This window comes from Sesamum indicum, linkage group LG4 (genome assembly GCF_000512975.1).
Source record: "Sesamum indicum cultivar Zhongzhi No. 13 linkage group LG4, S_indicum_v1.0, whole genome shotgun sequence".
In the NCBI taxonomy this organism is placed as follows: domain Eukaryota; kingdom Viridiplantae; phylum Streptophyta; class Magnoliopsida; order Lamiales; family Pedaliaceae; genus Sesamum; species Sesamum indicum.
In genome coordinates, this window is record NC_026148.1 from 10,059,892 (window position 1) to 10,082,440 (window position 22,549).

The following is a 22,549-nucleotide window of genomic DNA, read 5'->3' on the forward strand; positions in this document are numbered from 1 at the left end:
CTGGAATGTGTAATATGTGTACTATTTTGTTGTGTAGCAGAGTTAATGTGTTCAAGTTTCCCCATGCATAGAGCATAGACCAACTGTTAAGGTATTAACATAAATACCTCTCCACCAGATCAGCTGGGACGGCGGATGCTTTGAGCCCATCCATGTCTTCCCAAGAAACCTCAAAGTAGTCTCTTCCCTGGAATTTCCTTTGCTTGATGATGCTAGATATAGGACACTTCACTGGTATCTGTACTCCCAAGCAATTTATTTTTGCATTTTTCATATATTAAAAGTTGACCATAAGCAAAAGTTAAAAGAGAAATAATCAATATAAGCAGATGGCAGTAAGCATAGAAAATTCACTGGTAGCATCAGGTAAACCTTAAAAACACACAGTTCCAATACACCAATAAAGAGACTGGTGCCTCGTACCTCATTAATTGGCAGATGGAGTCCTAATTCCGACGAGGTTGAACGAAGATTAGCAAATCGCCTCAAGTTTCTTTCAGCAATCTTTGGAAGGATGTACTCATCTGTATAAAAGCCAAGAACACACAAACCTTCAGAAGCGAGAGGTGTAGCACAAAACAAAATGGGTTCTACATGATCTTTCCCACTTCACTAGAGATGGTTTTGGTTTCAAAAGAGGATGAGGTTCTACTTTGATGCACCTTCACATCTATTGCAATCTTGAATACAACTTTCACCATACCATATATAAAGAAGATGTCTTTCATCACAAAAAGCACCAGATTAGAATAATTGTCGAACTATCATATGTGCAACTATTACCATATATTGTCGATTGGCCAAATAAGAACCTAAGACCAGCACATGGTCAATGTGTACCTATGTAGCTTATAATTGTTGCATGTACTTTGAGGATTTGTGTGCATGAGTACACTGATGTAAGCATGTCCGTACACTTCATGCAGATATACCTATATAGAATCTCTTATATTTGGTCCATAACGAGGATGTGTGCGTTATATTTTCTAACCTGTCTTTTCAGGAGGCCAGTCAAAAAATTGAGCACAAATCTGATGCAGTTGGCTGTGATTGAATGGATAAAGAGCAAGAACCCTACATCAACGGAGGAAAGAAAATTTCATAGATCTTGTTTTAAAAACAAAAAGTAATAAAACCTGTCAAACATCTCTAAAGTGTCAACTGTGAGAAAAACTTCTTCAGAAAGAAAACCTTGACACTTCACACTCACATAGCAGTGGGTAAGCTAGAATTATACCTGTGCACAGCATCTGAGTCTGCTGAATGGCACTTTGGCATTAAGTATGCATTGATCACTTGCAAGAACTTATTGTCTACAGCTAAATCACATTCAATTCCTGTGTAGGAGTAAGATTAAGTTAGGAGGGCTTAATATCATGGCAGCGGTCTCTTACTACAGTATTATTCTTGCAGCTAGATCAATAAGTATCAAATGTATGTGCTTGTCCTCATCTTCAGTTTGAATAAAGCAATGCCAGCCAAACTTCCAGCACATCAAGTGAATTTAGAAAAGCAGTAAGATGGAAAGGTACAAGTCAAAGTTAAATCTTATATTAAACTAATATATGAGATACCCATATAGCAATTTGGAAAAAAGATCCTTACTTGGACTAAAAACCGAATAAAAAGTTGAAACAATTTGGTAATGGAAGTCATATGATAAAGACCAGTCTCGAATAACTCACCATTAAAATCCCTCTCACTATCAGCATTATTCTTCTTATCCTTATACATTTGGCCCTTCTTTTTTGAGCTTTTTTGCTTCTTTGCAATTGATAATCCCTCTGATGCAAACCGCTGAAGAACAGCTGACTCACCAATAGATTTCACAATCTGACAAGCTGACTCCTACATCCAAGACAAAAGAATGTCATATAGGTAGTTCGACTGAAGATCAAAAGGGATTAGTTGACAATTTCTTAATCTTACCGGCCCAAAACCACGAATTCCTTGGGTATAATCACTGCCAAGAAGAATAGCAAGAGTGATCTGAAGGCCATAAATTGCACATAAAATGTTAATCGAGGCTCTGAAACATACAACTCTATACTAATATTCTCATTCTAACTGCATAAACTTAATACATAAAAGAAATTGTGAATCACTCTTCAGAAGTTGAATGCTGAAAATTGCCACTTTGCTAATTTCTATGAAGCTGGTAAGAAACAATATTTCACAGTGAGTATTCTCACATAATATATTTCTAAGCAAAAGTAGGACTCAGAGGCTTCTGATGCCCGTAGTGGGAACAAGGTTTTCTAGTGAAAAGTAACCACTAGAAAGGTTGTTCCCCAAAGTTGGAATTCACTTTTGAACTTTGGCTCCACTTCTGCAATTCATGCAGCTATATTATTCAGATCCAACTTGTCACAACTAATAACTTCATGCAAAATAACACTGTAGTATAATCAAAGCAGCATTTATCCTTCAGAATCCACATTTTCCCCCTAATGCGGAAATGATAAGATCAAACTGAATGACCAACATAAAATGTCTAATTTTAAAAATGTTGTTCGATATTCAAATAAAAAGTCAAAGAGAAATTACCAGGGAATTCCTTCCAAACCCGAGTTGTCTCTCGATATCATCCATTTCATAGCAAACAACATATCCACCTTCTCCTAAACATAAGAAAAACACAGCAGAATAAGTATATAACAATTGAATGACTGGGAAGCAAAAACCTTCATAAACTCACCAAGACAAATATCTCTATAAACTGTTCTTGCACCAAACAGAAAGGCATCTGAATCTGATGTGAAACACCCATCCTAATGATCAAAGTTATGACAACAATAGAAATCAGAGTTCCAGCTGAAATAATGTGTCTCATAGTCGGCACAGTATTGGAAAATAAGAGCATCCACATACACATAACGATTCTGAGTTAAGCAATGCACATTGAGCTTCAGCCTCCTCAATCCTGCATATGATTTAGCCCACAGAGAGTTACACAAAATAGATCGAATGTGTCATCTACATTTTCTGACATCCACTCTAATTTGAACTTTTCAAAGAGACTTGAGAATCTCAGGCTATAAGAGAGATGTACCCTTTAGACAGTCAAGGTTACATCTTGGATTATTTCTATGATCTGGTAAGTGACTAAATTACAAGAACTTTATTGAATAATTTGCTATTTTACCAAAAGAAAATGTTTTCGTTTAAGGACAGACATAATGTCGAAGAAATCCAAACCATAAAGAAAACAACTGTACTGGCAACAAAGAGAAAGAACATATCCATAAATTATTTATCCAACAACAATGTGAACAGTTGAATTGGTGATGAACAAAACCATACCCATGAATTGGTTGTAACCATACTGCCAGAAAACAAACTCACAGAACCAAAGTTTGTCTAATGCTGCTCCCAACAAGAGCTTTTTATTCACATTACTCATAATATATGTAACATGATAAATCTTAAATTAGTATTCCCCAAGTACAGGTTTTCACTATACAAGAGTAATGATATATAAAAGAATTGGACTCCTGATAGATAAGAGAAAATTGTAAAGTCAATTATTGCGCACTATTCTCTGAATACAAAACTGAATCTTTTGAACAAAAAAATAGAAAGATAGAAAGAAGAGAGAGAGAGAGTACTTTTGCAATTTCTTTTAATATCATACACGAAGTGCGGTGCTAGATATTCAGATGGCAAAAGTCATAGCTTTCTTTTTTTTGCTTTAAATGAAAAAATTCCAAGGAAACAAACAGGGGGAATGTTAGAGATTGGTGTGTTCTCTTCCTTCTCCAATGCATGAGCTTTAAACTAAAATTTGAACATGGCCAAGTAAGTTACCCATCTAAACATGGAACCCCAAGGGCCACACCCAGAAATTTGGCTTCTTTAATCATACATGAAAATTCAGATCCCTTATTTCTTTTAACTGATACATTGCGAGGATTTCCAGCATCTTGAATGGCCTGCATGTTTAGAGCACTAAGGTAAGATGAAGAATCATGGTGTCAGGAAAATGGTGATGTTGCAGAAGGGTGCAAAATTTACGGATTGTCTGAGAGAAAGTATTACCTCATTTCCAACATTCAAGCGGCGCCTATATGTAGATAACTTGATAGCAGGAATCGCGCCATCTAGACAACCAACAAAAACATCCATTTCATAGTTATAGTAAAAACTCAATCAATAAACTAAGTCACAACTTTCATAAAAGAAGATACTGTAATTGAAGATTCAGATTGTCGGACTAGAAAAGATCGAACATTTGAAAATAGCAGAGAGCTGCTAGAACATTATCAGATGCAAAGTTCAACATGTCCCCCAATTAGAAAATGAAGAGAACTTTGCTTGATGAATATACGTTGAACTTTAGATGGTATAATACAGGACCAAATTAAAGATTACAGTACTTCCATAAGAGAAAGGGTATAGAATACCAGTAACGAAGATAAGGCTGCAATTCAAAGCAATGAGGGCCCTGAGGCGGTGGAACAGACCCTTCAAATAAAGCTTGTCATTCGTCGGACAATGCGATTTATTGACATTTTGAAGTTGAACCATCCAACAAGACAAATCCACGCACACCCTCTTGTTCCTAGACAATAATCATATCACCAAAAAAGCACCTACATTTCGACTTCAAACAGACCATTACATGTACTAAAATAATGGGTTTCAGCAGAAGATAATTTTACTAGAAATTAACTTACTGGAGATGGTGAAGAGGAAGAGTTTTCTTGCAAGATTCCAAGATATCCCAAAGGTTCTTCACTCCCATCCTCTGTTCACCGATTCTTCCACCTTTTTTCACTTGAGAGGGGTTACATCACACATACTGTGTGTGAAGTTCTTTACCAAGAACCATAACTGGTTTATTCAAGACGAGCGAGAATTGGTGTAACTGAGAAATAGCAAACGAGTTTTCACAGAAGTAGCCGTTGATTTGATATCGTTTCAGCTTTTTGAAATGCTTTTCTGCAACGTACTGTCTTCACTCTTCCAAAACCTACGGAGCCAAGACTGAAATTTGAAAAGTTGAGGGGTTACATTGTGTGTGAAATCTACGGAAGGGGCTTGAAGAGCAAATTTGACTTTCCTTTTTCTTTCTATTTATTTTTTGAATGCATTGATTCCTTTTTATCAAAAGATGTTCTAGTATGAAAATAGTAGGAAAAAGAAAGTTTGAGAAATCAAAATTTACAGTAAGTTTTTATTCAATGAGAAGCAGCATACCGCCATAGAGGAAAAATTGCTCTGAGATCTTGAAATCTTTTTATTCAATGAGAAGTATAGGGGGAACGAAAAACAATGGATGATGAACATTATAAAATCCAAGGATAGTTACACTACACCTCCTAGCATATAATTTATTTACACAAATCGTTGCTGCTTTTTTTGAAAATTTATATATGCACTTCCCAAAATGTTAAAAAATCCTTACACAAACTACACCTGTTTTTTTATTGTCAGAGTGAGTTATGTAATTATATAAAAGATAGAAATGATTTTTGTAAATAAACCATAGAGTATATAATTATCCCTAAAATTTAATTTGCACAGAGCATTGAAAGTAGCATCACTTGTGGCAAGAAGAGGGGGTGCAGATAAAAGCATATCTTCAGAGTAAATTTCATTTCAAGCAAGAACTCTGGAAACAAACTTCATTCAGTGCAGAAGTTGTTCTTACAAATAGCAACTAGACAATAACCGTGATAGCGCAATAAGGCTTATAAAATGTTGTCTCTACAGGAACCTGAACACCAATTCAATCGTCTTTTATTTCATCAAATGGAGACCTCAGCCCTCACAGTCACTTGTTTCAGAAATAAAAGTACCCCAGAAATACACCATCGGAAATTGATTACAGAAGGCAATGTGATTTTTATAGTTGCATTACAAAACTTATTACAAACTAATAATCCTTGTTCCCAAAGTTCTTGCACCAGATCTGGGAGGGAATTGGATGAACTGGAAGATGTGGACGTTGCTGCAAGAAATATTCAAAGTTTAGTAAGATAGATGAACATATGTAGATCAGTTTCATGTTATGATAAAGTAAATCAGTTGATGAAAATTAGACTTGTATATTGGAACCCAAAAGCAACATACGGAATTCAAAATCTTGAAAACAAAGATATTAATTACTAGTAAGAGAACATTAATTGCTGGCTTATATTCTAAGGGGTTCCAGTTTAACTTTTCTGGAAAAGGTACTCTTTCGGATCTTCAAGATATTCGACAGCTTCTGAGGTTTTAGAACAATAATTTCACTAGTCCAATGTTCAGCAGACTTAAGGGATTCCTCAAGAATATGTTCTCCGCACTATCAGAGTTGACAAAACTCTTAATCTTGATCTGACTTTTTTAAAGCAAGGCAAGTGGAAAATGGATATCACCGATATGCATCTTTTCTCATTCCATGTCCAAACAAATGAAGCTAAAATATGTAATCTCACAAAACCATATAATAAGGCTAACAAAAATCAATTCCTTACAATTTCCGTCTAGGGAATATAACAATTGATTACTAGAATTGAAAGTTAAACTAAAGCACTATGTATTGACCCATATGATGTCATTTATATCAAAAGAAGGCCTTCTTCATCTAGATTTTTTTGAAGCCTCGGCCTATGACATGGATCAGTAACAATTTCAGGTCATCAATCCGCTTTTAAGAATCACCCGATGGCTGATGCATTTAGCCTAATAGCTTGCTATGTCTGATCTATTAGAGTTAAGCCAAAAAAATTTGAAAAATTTTGAAAGAAGAAATATCGTTTTAGTAGATATCAGAAACAAGAGTAGCAACATGTATATCTGGCATTGCGAGTTTCTTGAAAGCAAGAACTAATTTCAACAAAAATGAATTCTGCTAGATATTTAAATTTTGGAAGAAACAGGAAAACTGAGACTAGCAACATATGCATCAATTCGGCTATGATATTATGATTTCTGGAAAAGAATAACCTAGTTAATAGAATAGACTCTTCATCAGGTGTGTTTGCAGTTAACAACTAAACCATACGAAGTGTATCAACATATACTTTTATAAAATGGAAATTGTATCTCTGGACATTTTAGTTTCATCAATTCCAGTGTAGTAATTTGTGCATAGTGAATGCAGAAACACGAGTTTCTCGCTCGATGTTTATCCAATACAAGCATAGGCAATTCGGCTATTGGAATTAAAAGTTGAAAGGATTTCTTGATCCATTAGTAAAACAAGTCATCAACAAGCTAAAGAGGATTATATAAACAAGGTTGAAAAAGCTTGTAACCATATGGAAAGCTTCATGGAGACAATAATTTTAATGAATAATCCTCCTGTAACTGCTCAGTTAAGTCTACGTATAGCAATCAACTTCCACTAACAAGAACTGCAACTATCTATGGAAGCAAGCCTATTTGAGCACAAAATGTCATATTACAAAGGGTCTATCCATGAGAGGCAGAACAGTTAGATGGAATGGACCAATACATCAATATCATTCTTCCACTTCCAACCGAAAAACTTTTGAATCATTTCTACTCCCTATGCTGACTACAGAAAGGAAAATTACTTAGCTCTCATGCCGTTTTGAATGAGCCCATGTACACATTATTTTCTTTCGTTTCCAATTAAATAACCACCAAGCTTACACAGCATTTACACTTGGATATAAACACTATGTTTCTCATATTTGAATACTTTGGGTAATACAAGAAGAAAGATCATGCAATATACAACAGAGAGTGATAGGCCCACTCACAAAGTGTCGGCAGCCCAGCCCAAACCAAGAAGAGAGATCCGAAAACCAGCCCGGTACTTGGATTAAGCAGGAGTCCATATACAGCTTTCACAAAGTTAGCCCACATTTGATGTTATCAGATTATTAGTTATGTTTGCTTGTTAGCTATTTCCTTTTCCAGAAAAATCTTAAGCATTATGGGATGACAAACACGTGCAGAGAGATCCCTTGTTGAGAGCACTAACAGTATGTAGTTATGGTGAGAATTGGGGGAGAATGAACAGAGAAATCAAATTGAAAACAGAAATTAGTTTCCTTGACAGTCCAATTTCATTATCTCTTGCGGCGAATCTTGTCGCCGATTGTTCTAATTCTGTCGAACAGATTAAGGGCTTAACAGAGAGAGAGCAAAATTCCAAACTTTCTCTTTTCTTTTTCATCACAGTCACGAATTAGTAGATATTATAACTTAATTTGATCTTGAAATAAAGTAGAAATAACTGAGAGGTAAAAGATCCGTCCCATTTGCCCTCTTTTGCTCCTTTCCTTCACGGTAATCCAAGAAAAAAATGCAGCCATGAACTCCAGTCTCGCCAGCCAAAACAAGGTCATATTCGGGTCACTAACCCATTAAACGAATTTTAACCTTATTACACCTCGATGACCACCAGACTTTGAGAAAAGCAACCATTTGAGCAGCAAGAAAAACATGATACGCATAAAACTGGAAAAACAAAGCACGAAACTAAAGCCCTAGCGATTAAAAATCCGAACTTGATCAAGAATAACGCAGGAAACGCCAAATGCCCAAACACTCAAACCCTCCACAGCAAAACAAATCAGTAAACAACCAAAATCCCCTTAACCCACAAAAACAAATTAATCACAAGAACAAGCGCATATTTCTGCAAGTACCTCGAGCTCGGCAGATTTCATGGCGATGGGAATGCAGATCAAAACGATGCCAGCCATGGCGAAAGCGGTATTGCGCTTCCAGTGCTTGGGGCGGCAGTAGGGCCCGCCCGTCATACTCCAGACTTTCGCTCTGAAATCTCCGCCGTGGGCCCCATCGGCGTGGTGGTGCTCTCCTCCTCCGCCCATCTGCTATAGAATTTCTTCTGCTACTACTACTATTACTGGAGAGTGAAAAACCAGATGCAAAACCAAAAGACGGAATTGCTCCGCTGAAACAAAGAAATACAGCGTTTGATCTGAATCGGGCTACCGGATCATTTTGGATTTCTCTGGTTTGGGCCTCAGCAACCTTAGAAATAAGCCTTATTGGGCTTGGTCTGAGACATTTGGGCTTTTGCTGGACTTGGAACTTGTGTTGCCCAGAATATTGGATCATTAAAGCAAACTGGACTATCATTTCTTACAATATTCATTTTTTTGTTTAATTAAATTTTAGGAATAATTACATTGTCCTCAAAATTTTGTTTAATTATACAATTTTTTTTATGATTCAAAAAATTACATTTAGTATCCCGAAAGTTGTTTCATCTAACTAATAAATCTCCCAATTAGTCAAAATTCACAAATTTATTGATATTAACAAAAATAAAAGAAAATTGATATTTATTATAGACTTATTACAGGTCAAATGAATATTTTTCTGACAAAATTACTCTTATATATGTTTACATCATATGCATGTGAACATGTATATTTTTACTCTTATCATGGTTGTTTAGTCACACACACACACACACATATATATATATATATATTTAACATGCAATAAATCAATTGAGATAAATATGAATCCTCGTTCATTTTTATATTGCTAATATCAGTAACATCGGTGAATTTTTGGCTAATTGAGGTATCTAGTTATTAGATGAAAACAAACGTCTGGATACTAAATGTAATTTCCCAAATTACAAGAGGTTTACTTATAATTATACCAAACATTTGGGAGGACAATATAATTATCCCCAAATTTTATCATTCCCACAAATATAAAATGTTTTTCTTTTTTATTTTTTCATAATGTATTTAAAAATTTCACAACAAAAAAATGCAATTATTTAAAAGAGAATAAAAAATGGAGCAGAAAGAGAAAAATAAAATATTGCAATCAATAAAAATTTGCTTTAAATTATCCACTCACGATATTGATTTTTTTAATTAAATCAAATAGTAATGAAATGAATAAATAAATAATGGGGCCAAATATTAAAGAAAGGAAAAAAAAAAAAAAGTTGATGAACGACCTGTATTTAATTATAGCCATTATTTTTTGTCCGCGCGAGGCTCATGCGTATGCGTTTCCCTTCCTGCAGGGAAGCTCAGGACTCTGAGGATAGCTCACTATTTATGGACCAAAAAATTCGCCAATGCTACTATATTTTCCAACCAATTGAATTTGGGTTCAAGGCCTACTTTTATGGAAATTTGGCTCTTTTATGGAAATTTGGCTCTTTATAATGGAAAACACATTAATTAGAGTTCAAAAAAAAAAAAAATTGGTTACTTGATAGAGTTAAATAATGTAAAATCCCCATTTAACAATTTTACCCTTTAAAAACTAAAAAAATAACCAAACAGATTGAAAATTCGCCCATATTTTTTATCGAGTCGGGTGCGTAACAGATCCAGACACTCAAAATGTCAACAATTGATGCCCTACCCATTCAAGGGATATCAAAGTGATATATGGCTCTGTACAAGTTATTAAAATTGACCTTGTGAATATTAGTTGATCAGTTTTTCACAAGATATACATTAATTTTTTTTGTGACCCCATTATAGTAAAATATCTTATGGTAAAAAAACAAAAAGAAAAAAGAGAGCAGAAAGGTGTTACTAGTCAGTAGTCAATTAGTCTAGAAAGGTGTTAACAAGCCCCCCCCTCCCCCCACCCCACCCCATCCCATCCCCCACACATGATTGTAGCCATCTGAGAGTAGATAAAAATCAGAAACGCCACCCTTGAAAATTCAAGAAATACTCCACTTCTCCTACTCTTCATCGTTGTCCTCAAGAAATCAATTCTTTCTCTCTCTACCAGTCCTTTGAGCCCCTGAAAGAATGGCTGTTCAATTGTGGGAGACCTTAAAAGAATCAATCACAGCATATACAGGGCTCTCGCCAGCTACCTTCTTCACCACTATTGCTGTAGGCCTGGCCCTTTATTACATGGCCGTAAATTATTTCGGTTCTTCTGATGATGCACATCACCGTGGTTCCGGGGAGTTTGAGGAGCAGTTGCAGCCTCTTCCTCCTCCTGTTCAGGTTGGTGAGATTACTGATGAGGAGTTGAAACAGTATGATGGCTCTGATCCTAAGAAGCCTTTGCTCATGGCTATCAAGGGTCAGATCTATGATGTCTCCCAGAGCAGGTATAAGGTTTATGTTTTTGATTGCTGGGGTGCTTCGTTTTGTGTCTATTGAGATATATATAGTTGTTTTTGTGGTAGTGATGAACTTTGGTGGTTGTGGACTAGGTGGGCTGAGATTGAGATTATGACTTGTGTATGAATTTGGTGATATGGGCTCCGGGAAGGGTAAAGTTTGGACCTTTTTTTGTTGATTTGGTGCTCAGAAATAACTGGAACTTTGAAGTTTTTGTTGGTGCTTTGTGGTTTCTGATTTGTGAATTATGTGTATGTGCTTTTGCACAGAGAGGAGGAGTTGGTCCATCTTTCTTTGTCCCTTGTTTGGTTCAAGGTTGTTTTTTGAACGTTTCATGATTTCTTAATTCATTGACATGTATGCCTGTATTGGCTTCTGTTTACCGTTTGTCAAATCTACTTTCATTTTGTAAAAACTGAACACAGATGATATTATGTATAGTGAATTGGTGATTGTAGGATATTTGATTTAAATTGGTATATCTTTTTGTCAACCATTGGAGCAAATCAATAAGCGTATGCTGTCTAAATGATTTTTATTGTGCATATCTTTTGTGTTTCTTGATTTCCCCTCACTCAAAAGTATGATAGTTATAAGTTGAAAATTTGTTTTTATACAATTACACATTGGTTTTTTATGATATCAGTTGTCACTTGTTTCAGTGATAAAAAACTCAATAAGTGATTAATTTAGCCTACATGGAAGTGAAGAACATCCTGCCATCTCCAGATGATAGTGACAGAGTAACTCGGACAACTATCATATACATGTAGTTATGGACTCCATGTGATTATCTCTTCTCGTAGTTAATTACCATCCTGAATGCAAATATGAGTTGATTAGTTGAGTGAAGTTGCTTGCTACAGCATTCAGTAACCCAAAGTGAGTTCAAATACCATTCCTCCCATACTCAAGTAGTGTACTCTCTGAGACCACATACTTTAGCCTTCTGAAATCAAGATAAATTTAATCATCCCCTTTCAAAATATTTCTGTACTTAATCATATTTGTTGTTTGCAGAATGTTTTATGGGCCTGGTGGACCTTACGCCTTGTTTGCGGGAAAGGATGCTAGTCGAGCTCTTGCAAAGATGTCTTTCGAACAAAAAGATCTGAATGGTGATCTCACTGGCCTGGGTGTATTTGAGCTTGAAGCTTTACAAGATTGGGAATACAAGTTCATGAGCAAGTATGTGAAGGTTGGAACTGTCAAGTCCACCGTGCGAGTAAGTGATAGTGCTGCTGAAGGCCAACCACGCGAGGCTGCTGAAAGTGATGCTGGTAAGCCAGCAGAAGCTGCTGATGGTGATGTCGGAAAGCCAGCTGAAGATGGCACATCGGAGAGTGCTGCAAAGGAAACTGAGGAAGCCAAAAGCGCTGGTGATGCTGAGAAAAAGGAGTGATTTCCAAAGAGCAATGAACTGCCAAGCTGGCTGAATCATCGGCTGCCTGGTTTGCCTTGTTTTGCATGGAGGATCATACAAAGTGTAGGATAAAAGTTATATATCAAAGCTGATTAAACATCCCGTTGTTGGATAATGACTTGTTAAGTTGGGGATAACAGTAGTTTTCCTGACTTCCTTGTGAGGAGTGGATGATTCTTGGAACTCCTTTGTTTTAGTGATTTCATCCATAGACTCTTATCGATGTATTCTTACTTCTGGAAGCTAATATATGCTTTGGCCATCCATTTTCTTGGCTGAAATATATTTCTAGTATTTACTGTTAGTCAATTGAGCTGCAGATTTGAAGCCTTATGTTTTCCAAGCCATAATAAAGAATAAAAAAAGCCAAATGGGGCCAAATGCCCATGTCCACTATGAAAGATTCCCAAGGATCTGCAGACAAGAAGTTCCAAATAAATGATTTTTGGCAAGACATTGCTTTCACTTTCAAAGGCAATTTGTGTTTTTTACTAGACCAGATGCCCATGGCCCCAATGACAAATAATAATAAGAGCACCCAAGAAAACAATAATAATAACAATTATTTCCCCTATTATTCAACAACTTTGTCATCAACTCATTTCTGAACCTTGCTAATAGCCAGTAGCACTTCTCGTGGTGGTCAGCGTTCAGACTTATGATGTACGTGCGAGGATTTCTAATGCTACCCAGTAATTCTCACTCTCGATATGTAAAGAGCCTATGCTTATGGCGAATATGATCAAGTTATGGAGCAGTTTTTGCACCAAGATTGCTGATCTGCAGGTACAATTACAAAGTTCATGATATTGTTAAAGCGTTTTATGTCCAACTGGGGACAGGTCAACTTACCAACCATTACAGCTTGATAAATGTGGTTGTCCCAGCCCGAACTATTGTCTCGTCCCTTAGGTTGCATTTGGACCAACAAAGACAAAAGACAATGGAAACCTTTCTAGCAAAGCAATTCTTTTTTTCATTTTTACCGGATAAATGCAGAAGACGTGGCTTTAACTGCATCAGTGAAAGCTTTTCTGTTAAAAAAGTAAACAGAGATCGGCCTGACTGTTAAACAAGTTTATTTTATAATATGCAAGCCTATCACTGAATACAAAAATACAAAAATGTTGCATTTCTTGATCAAATACTCAACTTGTTTTGCTGATCATTTCATACTTTTGCTACTTGCAAGTTCAAATTCTTCCTTTATAGTCTTTACATGGCGTTTTATTTGTAACAGAATTCAGATAGTGAACACAACGTTTGATTCTTTGGGGGTGAAAAGAGGTTTTAGGTTGTAATCTTTTCGCTTGCAAGGATTACCTACTTTATCTCAAGAGACCAGCTTATACGGCATTGCTGAGTAGCTCTACCAGATACAGACACTTACTTGAAAGCATACTCCAAACGATTCTATATTTTTTTAGCATATTGAATATAATTGGTGAAACCTGAATTGAACTGTCATCAAGTATCCATCTATATTAATTAAAACAAGCAGATTTCCTTAAGACATCACAACACGAAATCATTTTGTTGGATAATCCGAATTCTTGATATTGTTCGCTAGTCAGCTCCAATCGGACAGGTTTCTTGCAATATTTGTTTCTGACTTTTGCTTCGAAATCAACAGGATCCCAGTTCCATTATAAGGCGATTTCCCACCTCATTACACCTAACATCTATAATAAATTCTTACTTTTTTTCCTTTCAAAAGTATTCGTCTAGATTTCTTTCGTCATTAGATATGAGAATTTTAACTGCTTCCCACTTATTTATCATATTCATAATTCTTCTGGTATTGGTTCAGGTATCCAGTTTCAGGCGCATCAGCAGTCCTCCTACGGAAGAATCAGAACTCACAATAAGAGCTAAATTCCTATCCTTTTATCTTAAGAACTTTGCAACAGTTCCTTACAATGGGGATCACTTGGAGGAAAAGAAGAGTGAAACTCTGCACGTTGTGGCTCGACTGCTTGTCCCTGAGGGGCCTAACCCTCTCCACAATTGATTCAGAGGCGAGAATTCCTTCCAGGTAAGAGAAATTATTGATAGCTTTGTATGTACAAAGCAGGCAGATATAGACTGACTTGCTTTCGTTGTTGGATGCTAAGTGTTGGCATTTGACAATTTTCATTGTTATTCTTGCAGCTAGTTGGCATTTGAGCAGATTTCGTGAACATGAAGTTGTAACCTAGTTCAGCTATAATTAGAGAACAAAGGATGTCATGCTCATTTTTCATGTTGCTGAAGTATCATAGTCAATTTTTTGAGTTGAATCAGAAGTTAGAATACTAATCTCAACCCGAAATAGTTTCTAAAATTTAGGTTCTTCATGTGCTAAGATATTACACTGGTTGAGATAGTTCTCTCTCTTTGATAAAACTCTGTAATGCATCTCTTTGTGATGTTCTGTCTGAAAAGACCGATATCGCAGATGATTATTACACACGGTCAACTTCCTATCTACTCCTTGTGATGAACTTCTTCCCTTGATGGTCATCAGATCTCTACAATCACAATGCAGCGTAAGCACATGTTACAGACTTGTAATTTTAACAGAAACTGTTACTTCAGATGTTTGTACTAGTACTAGGTAAAGCAAAATTAAGCGGCAGCCTGCAAGATGGTATGAGTTGACAGAAAACAAAAAGTTAAATAAAGAAAAGACACATAATTCTGTTCTCATTATCTTTCCAAAGCACCACTTTCATTCTTTAGTTGTGGCACATGAATATAGTTAATGGAGTCAATTTCAAGAATAGACTGGCATTCAAACATTGAACATCATAGTACATTGTTGAAAATTGCTGTTAGAATTGTGATTTTTAAGGAACTAACTTCAATCGGTTATGTATTTTAGGCTTCAGTTAGAATTAATACCCCCCATCAAAATCAATAATACAGGTACTTAAAATTGATTGCATGATGATTAAAGGAAAACAAGAAGTCATCCAATTGATATTGTAAGCAATTATCAATCTGACTTTACGACGTGGAAGTCGAACCCTTTTTCTTGGAATTTTTGTACTAAGTCGAAAAGTTGCTCCTGATCATAGTTCAATGCCTCTTGCTTTCATTATATAAAGAAGTTCTGACCCTCATTGCACCGAACATTTACAAGCACCATTTGCTCTTAACCTTCAAATCTCTTTGCTCAAGATTTTGATTGTATTTAAGTGAATTCAGATATGAGAACTCAGACAACTTCATTCTTGTTTGTCATACTTATGATCATCTCAGCACAGGTTCATCTGTGCGGTTGCATGGACATGAATGATGCTGCCAATGAAGAAAGAATAAGAGCTAAATTCTAGTCTACCTTTCTCCGGTACCTTAATGACCCTTCTATAGGGGTAAAATGCCATAAAAACCCAAGATCTGTGTACTTTTTTCCAGGTCAGATCGTTAGAACAACCCAACTTCGACCCGACCCACATTAGTAACTTGAGATCTGAACCGTAGACTTTTTATCAGCTCAAGGCTTGAGATGCTGCCACGTGGAGGAGACCCGTTAGAACATCTGGGCCTATAAATATAACTTTAGGAGGAAGAACCATCTCTGATTATTTTCAACTATTAACATTCAATTCTCTGCTTCCCATCAAACATTTGTAGCATTAGTGTAATCATTTGAGTATATTTAGTTCTTCCTAGAGTCCCTGTCCGTTTCTGGTTGGTAATGTCTGGAAAAGAGATCATTAGGTGTTGTTTGAAACTGGAGAATCAATTTTTTGCGTAGTGTGCTGATCATGCACCTGTGTTGTACTATAAGAATTTTGCAACAAATAATGAACACATAAACAAGGAAACTTTATCAGTTGGTGGGGTTTGAGTAATTTTCATCTGCTCTGTTTTTCTCAAGAAGTGGCTAATCTTTACCATTTAGTGATGTCAAGGAAATCAAGATTCTAAATGCTTTTCTCCATACTTTTTTTCTCCTCTATCCAGTGTGAAGTTCCAGAACAATTATAGATGTTTATTAGTAGGTCCCATAAGAACCCACCAAATTTAAGAGTAGTGACTGTGTCAACCCACCTTGTAAAGTAAAATCCCCATAGATGCTCAAAAGAGAAGGAAAAAGAGGAACTGGGCTGCAGATAAAAAGGAGAAAAGTCAGAGAAAAGTAATTTTTCTTAATTAATAAGATGCTTTAGTGGGCTCAATCTGAAGTTATGAATGGGCATCTTCTCATGGACCCAGCAATTAAACAAAATCTAAGTTCTGTGCTGCTTGCACTTTCCCCTTGATTGCTTCTTGTACTCAAGAACCCGTTCGCTAACTGTTGCCAATAACATGATGATGGTCACTGGTTAGAGAGAAAAATGAAAACTTTACATTGAAAAATTCCTTCTTTTTAGTTTTTACTCATTTTGCTTTGAATTTCAGGCATTTTCTCCCTTATTTTTTGTGGTTGAAGTGTTGGTGGGAAATACCTAACTAGCTAAACCACCACCCACAGGCCACAAATGACAAATTCAGTGCATGTCACATGGGGTATCTGGTCAAAGAGGATAAAATAAAAACCCAACAAAAGAAGAAACCAAAAAACGCTTTAATTGAATTCTTGAAACGTACCGTTCAATATTACTAGATTTTATGCAATCATCTCGGACACGTTTTGGGGTTTTCTCGGAATGCAAACGCAGAAAGTTTGGCAACACGTGGTTGTCAATGCGTTTTGTCCGATTCCCTCACCTTATTACCGCACCCCATTAACTCTTTAACACTATTTGTTAACTATTTTTTTCTTTTCTGAACTTTTCTTGCTTTAATCTTCACTCTTCAGTGAAAGAAAGAGTCGCGGAACTTGCAGTCAGCTGGGATTTTAGTGGAGAGTGGAAGCTTATAGTGAAAGGATGTGATTAGTGTCTGTAGTGTGTGTCTGTATTTTCTTGATTTTCTTCTCTTTTTATGCGTTTCTTGTTTGTGGGGGTTCTATTTCTGATTTTAGATTAGTACCTGTTAGAGTGTTTCTTGAAATGGGTTGTGAACACCCGGACTGGTTACCAGTGGGTTGGAGAGTTAGTGTGAAAGTTCGGAGTTGTGGAAGGAAAGACAAGGTAAATTTGTTGAAAAAGTGCTCTAATTTCGCTGTTTATCTGCTTCGTAAATCTTATGATTACTATTGTCTGAGAAGTTATGGTTGATTGTCGATCTGTGTGCTTTTGTGGATTGTGGTTTTGCATGCTGGTAAATACATCTATTTTGATGTTTGATAAATCAAAATTTTGATGTTTTGACTTGGAAGTGCTCTAATTAGAAATTGAACTGCTGCGTGATGTATGCTATTGTGTTTCTGCTTTATTTGCCTGAATGCCGAAAAATGGAAACAAGAAACATTTTTGAGGTTAGGGAAAGCTGGAGCGGATTATTGAGGTTATGTATAATTATCTAAGGCTGCAATATTAGGGCTTTGTTTATTCTTTCTGGAATTCAGCTAGAGGTAAAATGAAGTGGCTGAAACCAAAATCTTCTTATTCATTTTGAGTTAATATAGATTGATGGAAACAGAAGAATTACCTCATTGGACCTTGTCGTAGCAAAGCATCTGGAAATCATATTTCTGATGTTAATTTCTTGATTAGACCAATACAGTGGGTTTCCTACAATTTGGGGTGAGTTGGAACAGTACCCTTCTTACTTTTGAGTTATCTGAGGAAGTTGAGCAACATAATTGGTTTTGCAATGAAAGTTTCGGACATAAATAATGCGGTTAGGCCATCGTATGAGCAAGTAGATATTAGCACTCACTTGTCTTCAATTCTCTGAATAAGGCGTTACTCTGATTCCTTCCAGGGAAAGTTCCACGATCAATTTATAAGTGGGAATTAGTTGCTTTTATGGTAATCTAATGTGATGGTTTTGATAAAACCGGAGAAGCTACAGACATATTAAACAATTCACAGTAGGGTTTCTGAGGACAAATTTGAGGGGCTGGGGGAGCGGAAAGGGATGAAGGGATTGTTTGTAATTCAATTTATTGCTTGTCAAGACGAGAGCAATATTTTGGGTTATGTTTCCTTATAATGACCTGATCTTTACCTTTTAGTAAGATCTATTGTATGTTCTTTTTGCCCTCTTCTTTCCGGACCAACGGGCATTCAGTTCTTGTTAGTCTCTGAAGTGACGAAAACAAATTATTCTTCTTTTGGGTTGTCCTGTATGGAATTGTTTATTGTATTTTGGTGGTGTAATAAATGCATTCCAAACAAGAAAGCGTTATACTTGAGATATCTCCTCTCCATTCATTTGCAAAATCATATTGTTACGAACTTTCTTTCAGATGGTTCCTGCAGATCTTTCACCGATCTAGTTTTGTTACCTTGAATGACGTCTAACTTCTGTTTCTGATTATTTTATGGGTTTGCTCTAGTATTATGTGAATCCCTCAAATGGCCTCAAATTCAACTCCAAGCCGGAAGTGCTTCGGTACCTCAAATATTCAGCAAAAGGTCGGAAACCCAGGGCGCTTAATAATAAGGTGAATGCCAGCTGGGACGCTTACAAATGCTTGTAGGAGCCATATTAGTTTAACCTTGACTTCATTTCTGATATTCCTCCAGGACAAATAGTCCAACTGGAAGGATATACGATATATCTGTTCTTGTGCTTTCCGAGATGTGGGACCCATATAATGTGGCGGACCCACTGTAATCTCACATTATTAAGGGGTATGCATCTGAGATTTTCCTTGCAACAGTTCTTCTTGCATTTCGTGTGGTTTTTTTATTGTTGCAACATTGTAGGTCGAGATCAGAAAGACTGTGGCAGACAAATTGCCTCCCGGATGGATTAAGGAAATCAGAACGACGAAGAAGGGTCGCAAAACCAGGAGAGATCCGGTATTGATTCCTTTATTATCTTTATTTTCTCATTTCATTCTGATTCTTACCACATCATTGCTTTTCTACTTTTAGCAGATTGTCCGCCTTCTGAAACTGCTTATTTTGCTGTCCATTTTTTGTGCATAAATTCATGCATTCTAATCTTGGCTCAAAATCTGTATTTTCATTCTTTCTCCAGAGAATCTTTATTTATTCTAGTTTGTCTGTGATTCTTGCAGTATTACATTGATCCTGTTACCGGACGTTACTTCCGCTCTATGCAAGAAGTTTTCCGCTACCTAGAATCTAAGGATTCAGGAAAAGCGGAGTTCAAGCTAGATAGCAAAGGTCACATCAATCAGGAGTTGGGAGATCATCCTCAATCTGTCAGTAGCTTTTCATGTGTTTCATTTCCTTATATGTTTTCTGTTTTCCTTTTGTAAATTGACTCCTTTGCTTAGATCAGTATACTACCGAATCGTGCTTCATGATCTTTTTTCTTTTTACGTGCCTTAATATTGTCATAGCTTGGTGCATACCAGAGGTTCTCTGTGTTTCGGGCTTGGTGCCTTCTATTAATGAATTGTTTATGCAATTTAGATGCGGCCTTTTATGTTTATGTTATGGATTCTCTGCATTCTCTAACTTTACTTTAACTTTGCTTGGTTCATCCCTAGTCAACTGCTGAGGCCAAACGACAGAGGTCGATGGACAAGACAGCAGAAAAAAATTTAAGTGGGCATGAAAGCATAAAGTCAGGTGTTGAGCCTATTCTTGGACATTGTATTCCGCTACCTAACATAATAATGCATTGTAAAGATTTATTCACCTTGTAGAATAGATTTATGAATTTTCATTTTGTCCTCCTGCTCGTCTCAGCTGATTTTGTGCCTGTGACGGGATGCAATTTGCTTTAGAAGGCTGAAAATAATTGTAACAACTTTCACCTTTCTTACAATTGAGCATTCAATGAAAAGAAATGCACATAGACACAGAATAGCGGTTCACTGATAAGAATTTGCTTTTTTCAGTATGATTACATTTTCTAATAGCAACTTTCTGATTGTCGTAAACTATTATATGGTTGATATTGTAATCTTTCTTTCTTGCAATCAGGACTAAAACTTGCTGCTGCCTTGAAACCTGCTGCAACGAATAGCATGAGCAAACCAGAGGAGGACAATCATTTGGAGCGAAAAGAAGAAGATGATTCTCTAGCTATTGAACTTTCTGATAAGCTACAATTGGTCTACAGAGTGAAACAACATGCAGATAGAATGGCAGGAATAAAGAAATTGGCTGACAACAAAGTAGATAAAAGAGCTGATGGGGATCGGAGGTTCAAGTCAGGTACTGTACCGAGTCTTAGGCGTAGTACACGAAACTGTTTTCCTAACTTGCACCCCTTTCTGGTCAATGCCTCTGAATGAATACAATTCACGAAGAGTTGACATGAAGAGGATAATATGATCAAAGAAACTTCACCTCAAGTACCATAGTTTTTCTGCTGAACTGATGTATAATATCCTGGTGATGTAAATTACAACTGCAGGATCAGTGGGTGGTGCAGAGAAAAAAGTAGATATGCCTGAAGCAAATGTTACGAAGCAACTTAAGAGAAACTTTGATTCCGCAGCTGGGAGCCTTCCAAATACGCTACCACTGGTTAATAGAAAGGAAGACCTGAAATATGGGAGAAGGCAAAGCAAGAGATTGGCTGACAGTAAACTAAAAGATAATATCAGTAAAGATCAGTCGGTAGAATCAGGTGATAAGATGTTCGGTCATGATTTATCATTGCATTGAACTCCCTGAGAATGTTTCTCGCATGCATTAAGTTCCCGACTATGGAACTTGTTTGCTTGATGTTCAAACTGAAATTCTGAATGTGAAAAGTTCTTTTGGTGTGTTGTGTTGGCAGGCTCAGAAGGTGCTGGGAAGAAAAATGTTGATACGCCAGTGACCAATGGCTTCGAACGCAAAGAGAAAGAGAAAGGTACAATGGGAGAGGAACAAGAACATGAAAGTTTACTGTGCCAAAATAAGAGAAAAAACACAAATAGCAAATGGACGAGTGACTTGCCTCGGAGAGCTTCAAAGAGACTTGCATGTGTGGAAGTTGATCCATCGTTGGAAGTGAAAACCAGTGACAAAGCTGGAGCTGAGGCTGCACTATCATGTGAGCCAGAAGTTAATACCTCCAAAAGTGTTGTTAAAGCTGGACAGTCAGATGAGCCAGACATTGATACTATCGGAAAATTCGATAGATGCAACAACCCGAAAGAGCTTCCTTCAAAATGCAAAACAGAAAATCCTACTGACAATGAGCAAAAGGAACCAGTTGTTCAGAGAAATCTTTCATCTCTTAAAGACCATAAAGATGTTGGTGTCGACTGTAAGGAAGAAAACAAGGACGAAAAACATCTCGACTCCTCTTTGAAGGATCTATTGATGGATCCGTGCATTGAATTTGCAGTCAAAACTCTCACCGGTGCAATTCCTATCGAAGATATGGACAAACTCGGCGAGAGTCCCGTCTCATCACTAGCTTCACCTAATCAAACTTCATCCTCGTCTTCCATGTTGCCGTCTGGCGATATCTGGGCCGATCCTTGCTTTGAATTTGCCGTGAAAATGCTCACCAGTGAAACGCCTGCCGAGGACGGTACACAATGGCGGGTGTCATTCCAGCAGCCTCTCGGCTCATCAGGAGTCGGTGGATGCAACAGCCTAACGGCACCAGAGTTCAGGTTAGATAACGTCTACCACGGTACACAGGGTGTCATTCCAGCAGCCTCTCGGCTCATCAGGAGTCGGTGGATGCAACAGCCTAACGGCACCAGAGTTCAGGTTAGATAACGTCTACCCATCGGTATACTCATCAGTTGGCCAACCGAATGCTGTAAAAAAGCCTTACATGAGGCAACAAGGTATGAGAGATTGCCCTCCTCCTCATGGTGGCTCACAGAACTTTGTCGGCCTTCGCAACGGGGTCGAAGGGCGAAAGCAGAATTTCATGTAGGAAGTTGGGGTGGTGTATGACTTAGTCTGTGAAATTGGTTGTATGTATGCAGAAAGCGTGCAATAGAATTTTGAATCGTAATTCTGTGATTTTCTGCAGCAGCTGACTACACTTTCAAGTGCTGTAAAAATGCTAATCTAGTGCTAGAACTCTTCTTTTCCCTCTTTGTTGTATATATTGTTCTGTTTCTCTCTTTTTTTCTTTTGAGTATTTATTATGTGACAAC

At 36.9% G+C, this 22,549-nt stretch overlaps 4 protein-coding genes across 7 annotated transcripts in view; 2 read left to right on the top strand and 2 right to left on the bottom strand.

The window, feature by feature from the left end:
• LOC105160491 (flap endonuclease GEN-like 2) overlaps positions 1 to 5,097 on the bottom strand; it is a 5,945-nt gene extending 848 nt beyond the window's left edge. The window contains exons 1-13 of one of the 3 annotated variants that reach the window (XM_011077884.2): positions 4,677 to 5,097; positions 4,404 to 4,561; positions 4,039 to 4,100; positions 3,808 to 3,932; positions 2,872 to 2,923; positions 2,699 to 2,771; positions 2,548 to 2,621; positions 1,930 to 1,989; positions 1,686 to 1,848; positions 1,238 to 1,337; positions 992 to 1,074; positions 424 to 524; positions 108 to 238 (exon numbers count right to left, since the gene is read on the bottom strand). In XM_011077884.2, coding sequence (XP_011076186.1) covers positions 108 to 238; positions 424 to 524; positions 992 to 1,074; positions 1,238 to 1,337; positions 1,686 to 1,848; positions 1,930 to 1,989; positions 2,548 to 2,621; positions 2,699 to 2,771; positions 2,872 to 2,923; positions 3,808 to 3,932; positions 4,039 to 4,100; positions 4,404 to 4,561; positions 4,677 to 4,744 — 1,250 coding nt within the window. In that variant the 5' untranslated portion in view covers positions 4,745 to 5,097. Of the gene's footprint in view, positions 1 to 107; positions 239 to 423; positions 525 to 991; positions 1,075 to 1,237; positions 1,338 to 1,685; positions 1,849 to 1,929; positions 1,990 to 2,547; positions 2,622 to 2,698; positions 2,772 to 2,871; positions 2,924 to 3,807; positions 3,933 to 4,038; positions 4,101 to 4,403; positions 4,604 to 4,676 lie in introns of all 3 variants that reach the window. The other 2 variants (XM_011077886.2, XM_011077887.2) reach the window with 2 other exon arrangements.
• Positions 5,600 to 8,869, bottom strand: LOC105160492. The gene is made up of 2 exons (XM_011077889.2): positions 8,610 to 8,869; positions 5,600 to 5,953 (listed from the first exon to the last, which is right to left on the bottom strand). The coding sequence occupies exons 1-2, from the start codon at positions 8,793 to 8,795 to the stop codon at positions 5,879 to 5,881; spliced, it is 261 nt and encodes an 86-aa protein (XP_011076191.1). The 5' UTR covers positions 8,796 to 8,869; the 3' UTR covers positions 5,600 to 5,878.
• On the top strand, positions 10,576 to 12,768 carry LOC105160493 (membrane steroid-binding protein 2-like). Its single transcript, XM_011077890.2, has 2 exons — positions 10,576 to 11,038; positions 12,072 to 12,768. The coding sequence occupies exons 1-2, from the start codon at positions 10,728 to 10,730 to the stop codon at positions 12,451 to 12,453; spliced, it is 693 nt and encodes a 230-aa protein (XP_011076192.1). The 5' UTR covers positions 10,576 to 10,727; the 3' UTR covers positions 12,454 to 12,768.
• On the top strand, positions 16,637 to 22,516 carry LOC105160494 (methyl-CpG-binding domain-containing protein 13). Of its 2 annotated transcripts, XM_020693378.1 has the most exons (9): positions 16,637 to 17,537; positions 18,851 to 18,958; positions 19,224 to 19,319; positions 19,541 to 19,687; positions 19,979 to 20,060; positions 20,418 to 20,651; positions 20,854 to 21,069; positions 21,223 to 22,051; positions 22,152 to 22,516. In XM_020693378.1, the coding sequence occupies exons 1-9, from the start codon at positions 17,457 to 17,459 to the stop codon at positions 22,321 to 22,323; spliced, it is 1,965 nt and encodes a 654-aa protein (XP_020549037.1). In that variant the 5' UTR covers positions 16,637 to 17,456; the 3' UTR covers positions 22,324 to 22,516. The 2 variants fall into 2 exon arrangements, with proteins under 2 accessions (XP_020549037.1, XP_020549038.1); XM_020693379.1 differs by lacking the exons at positions 16,637 to 17,537; positions 18,851 to 18,958 and adding an exon at positions 18,972 to 19,148.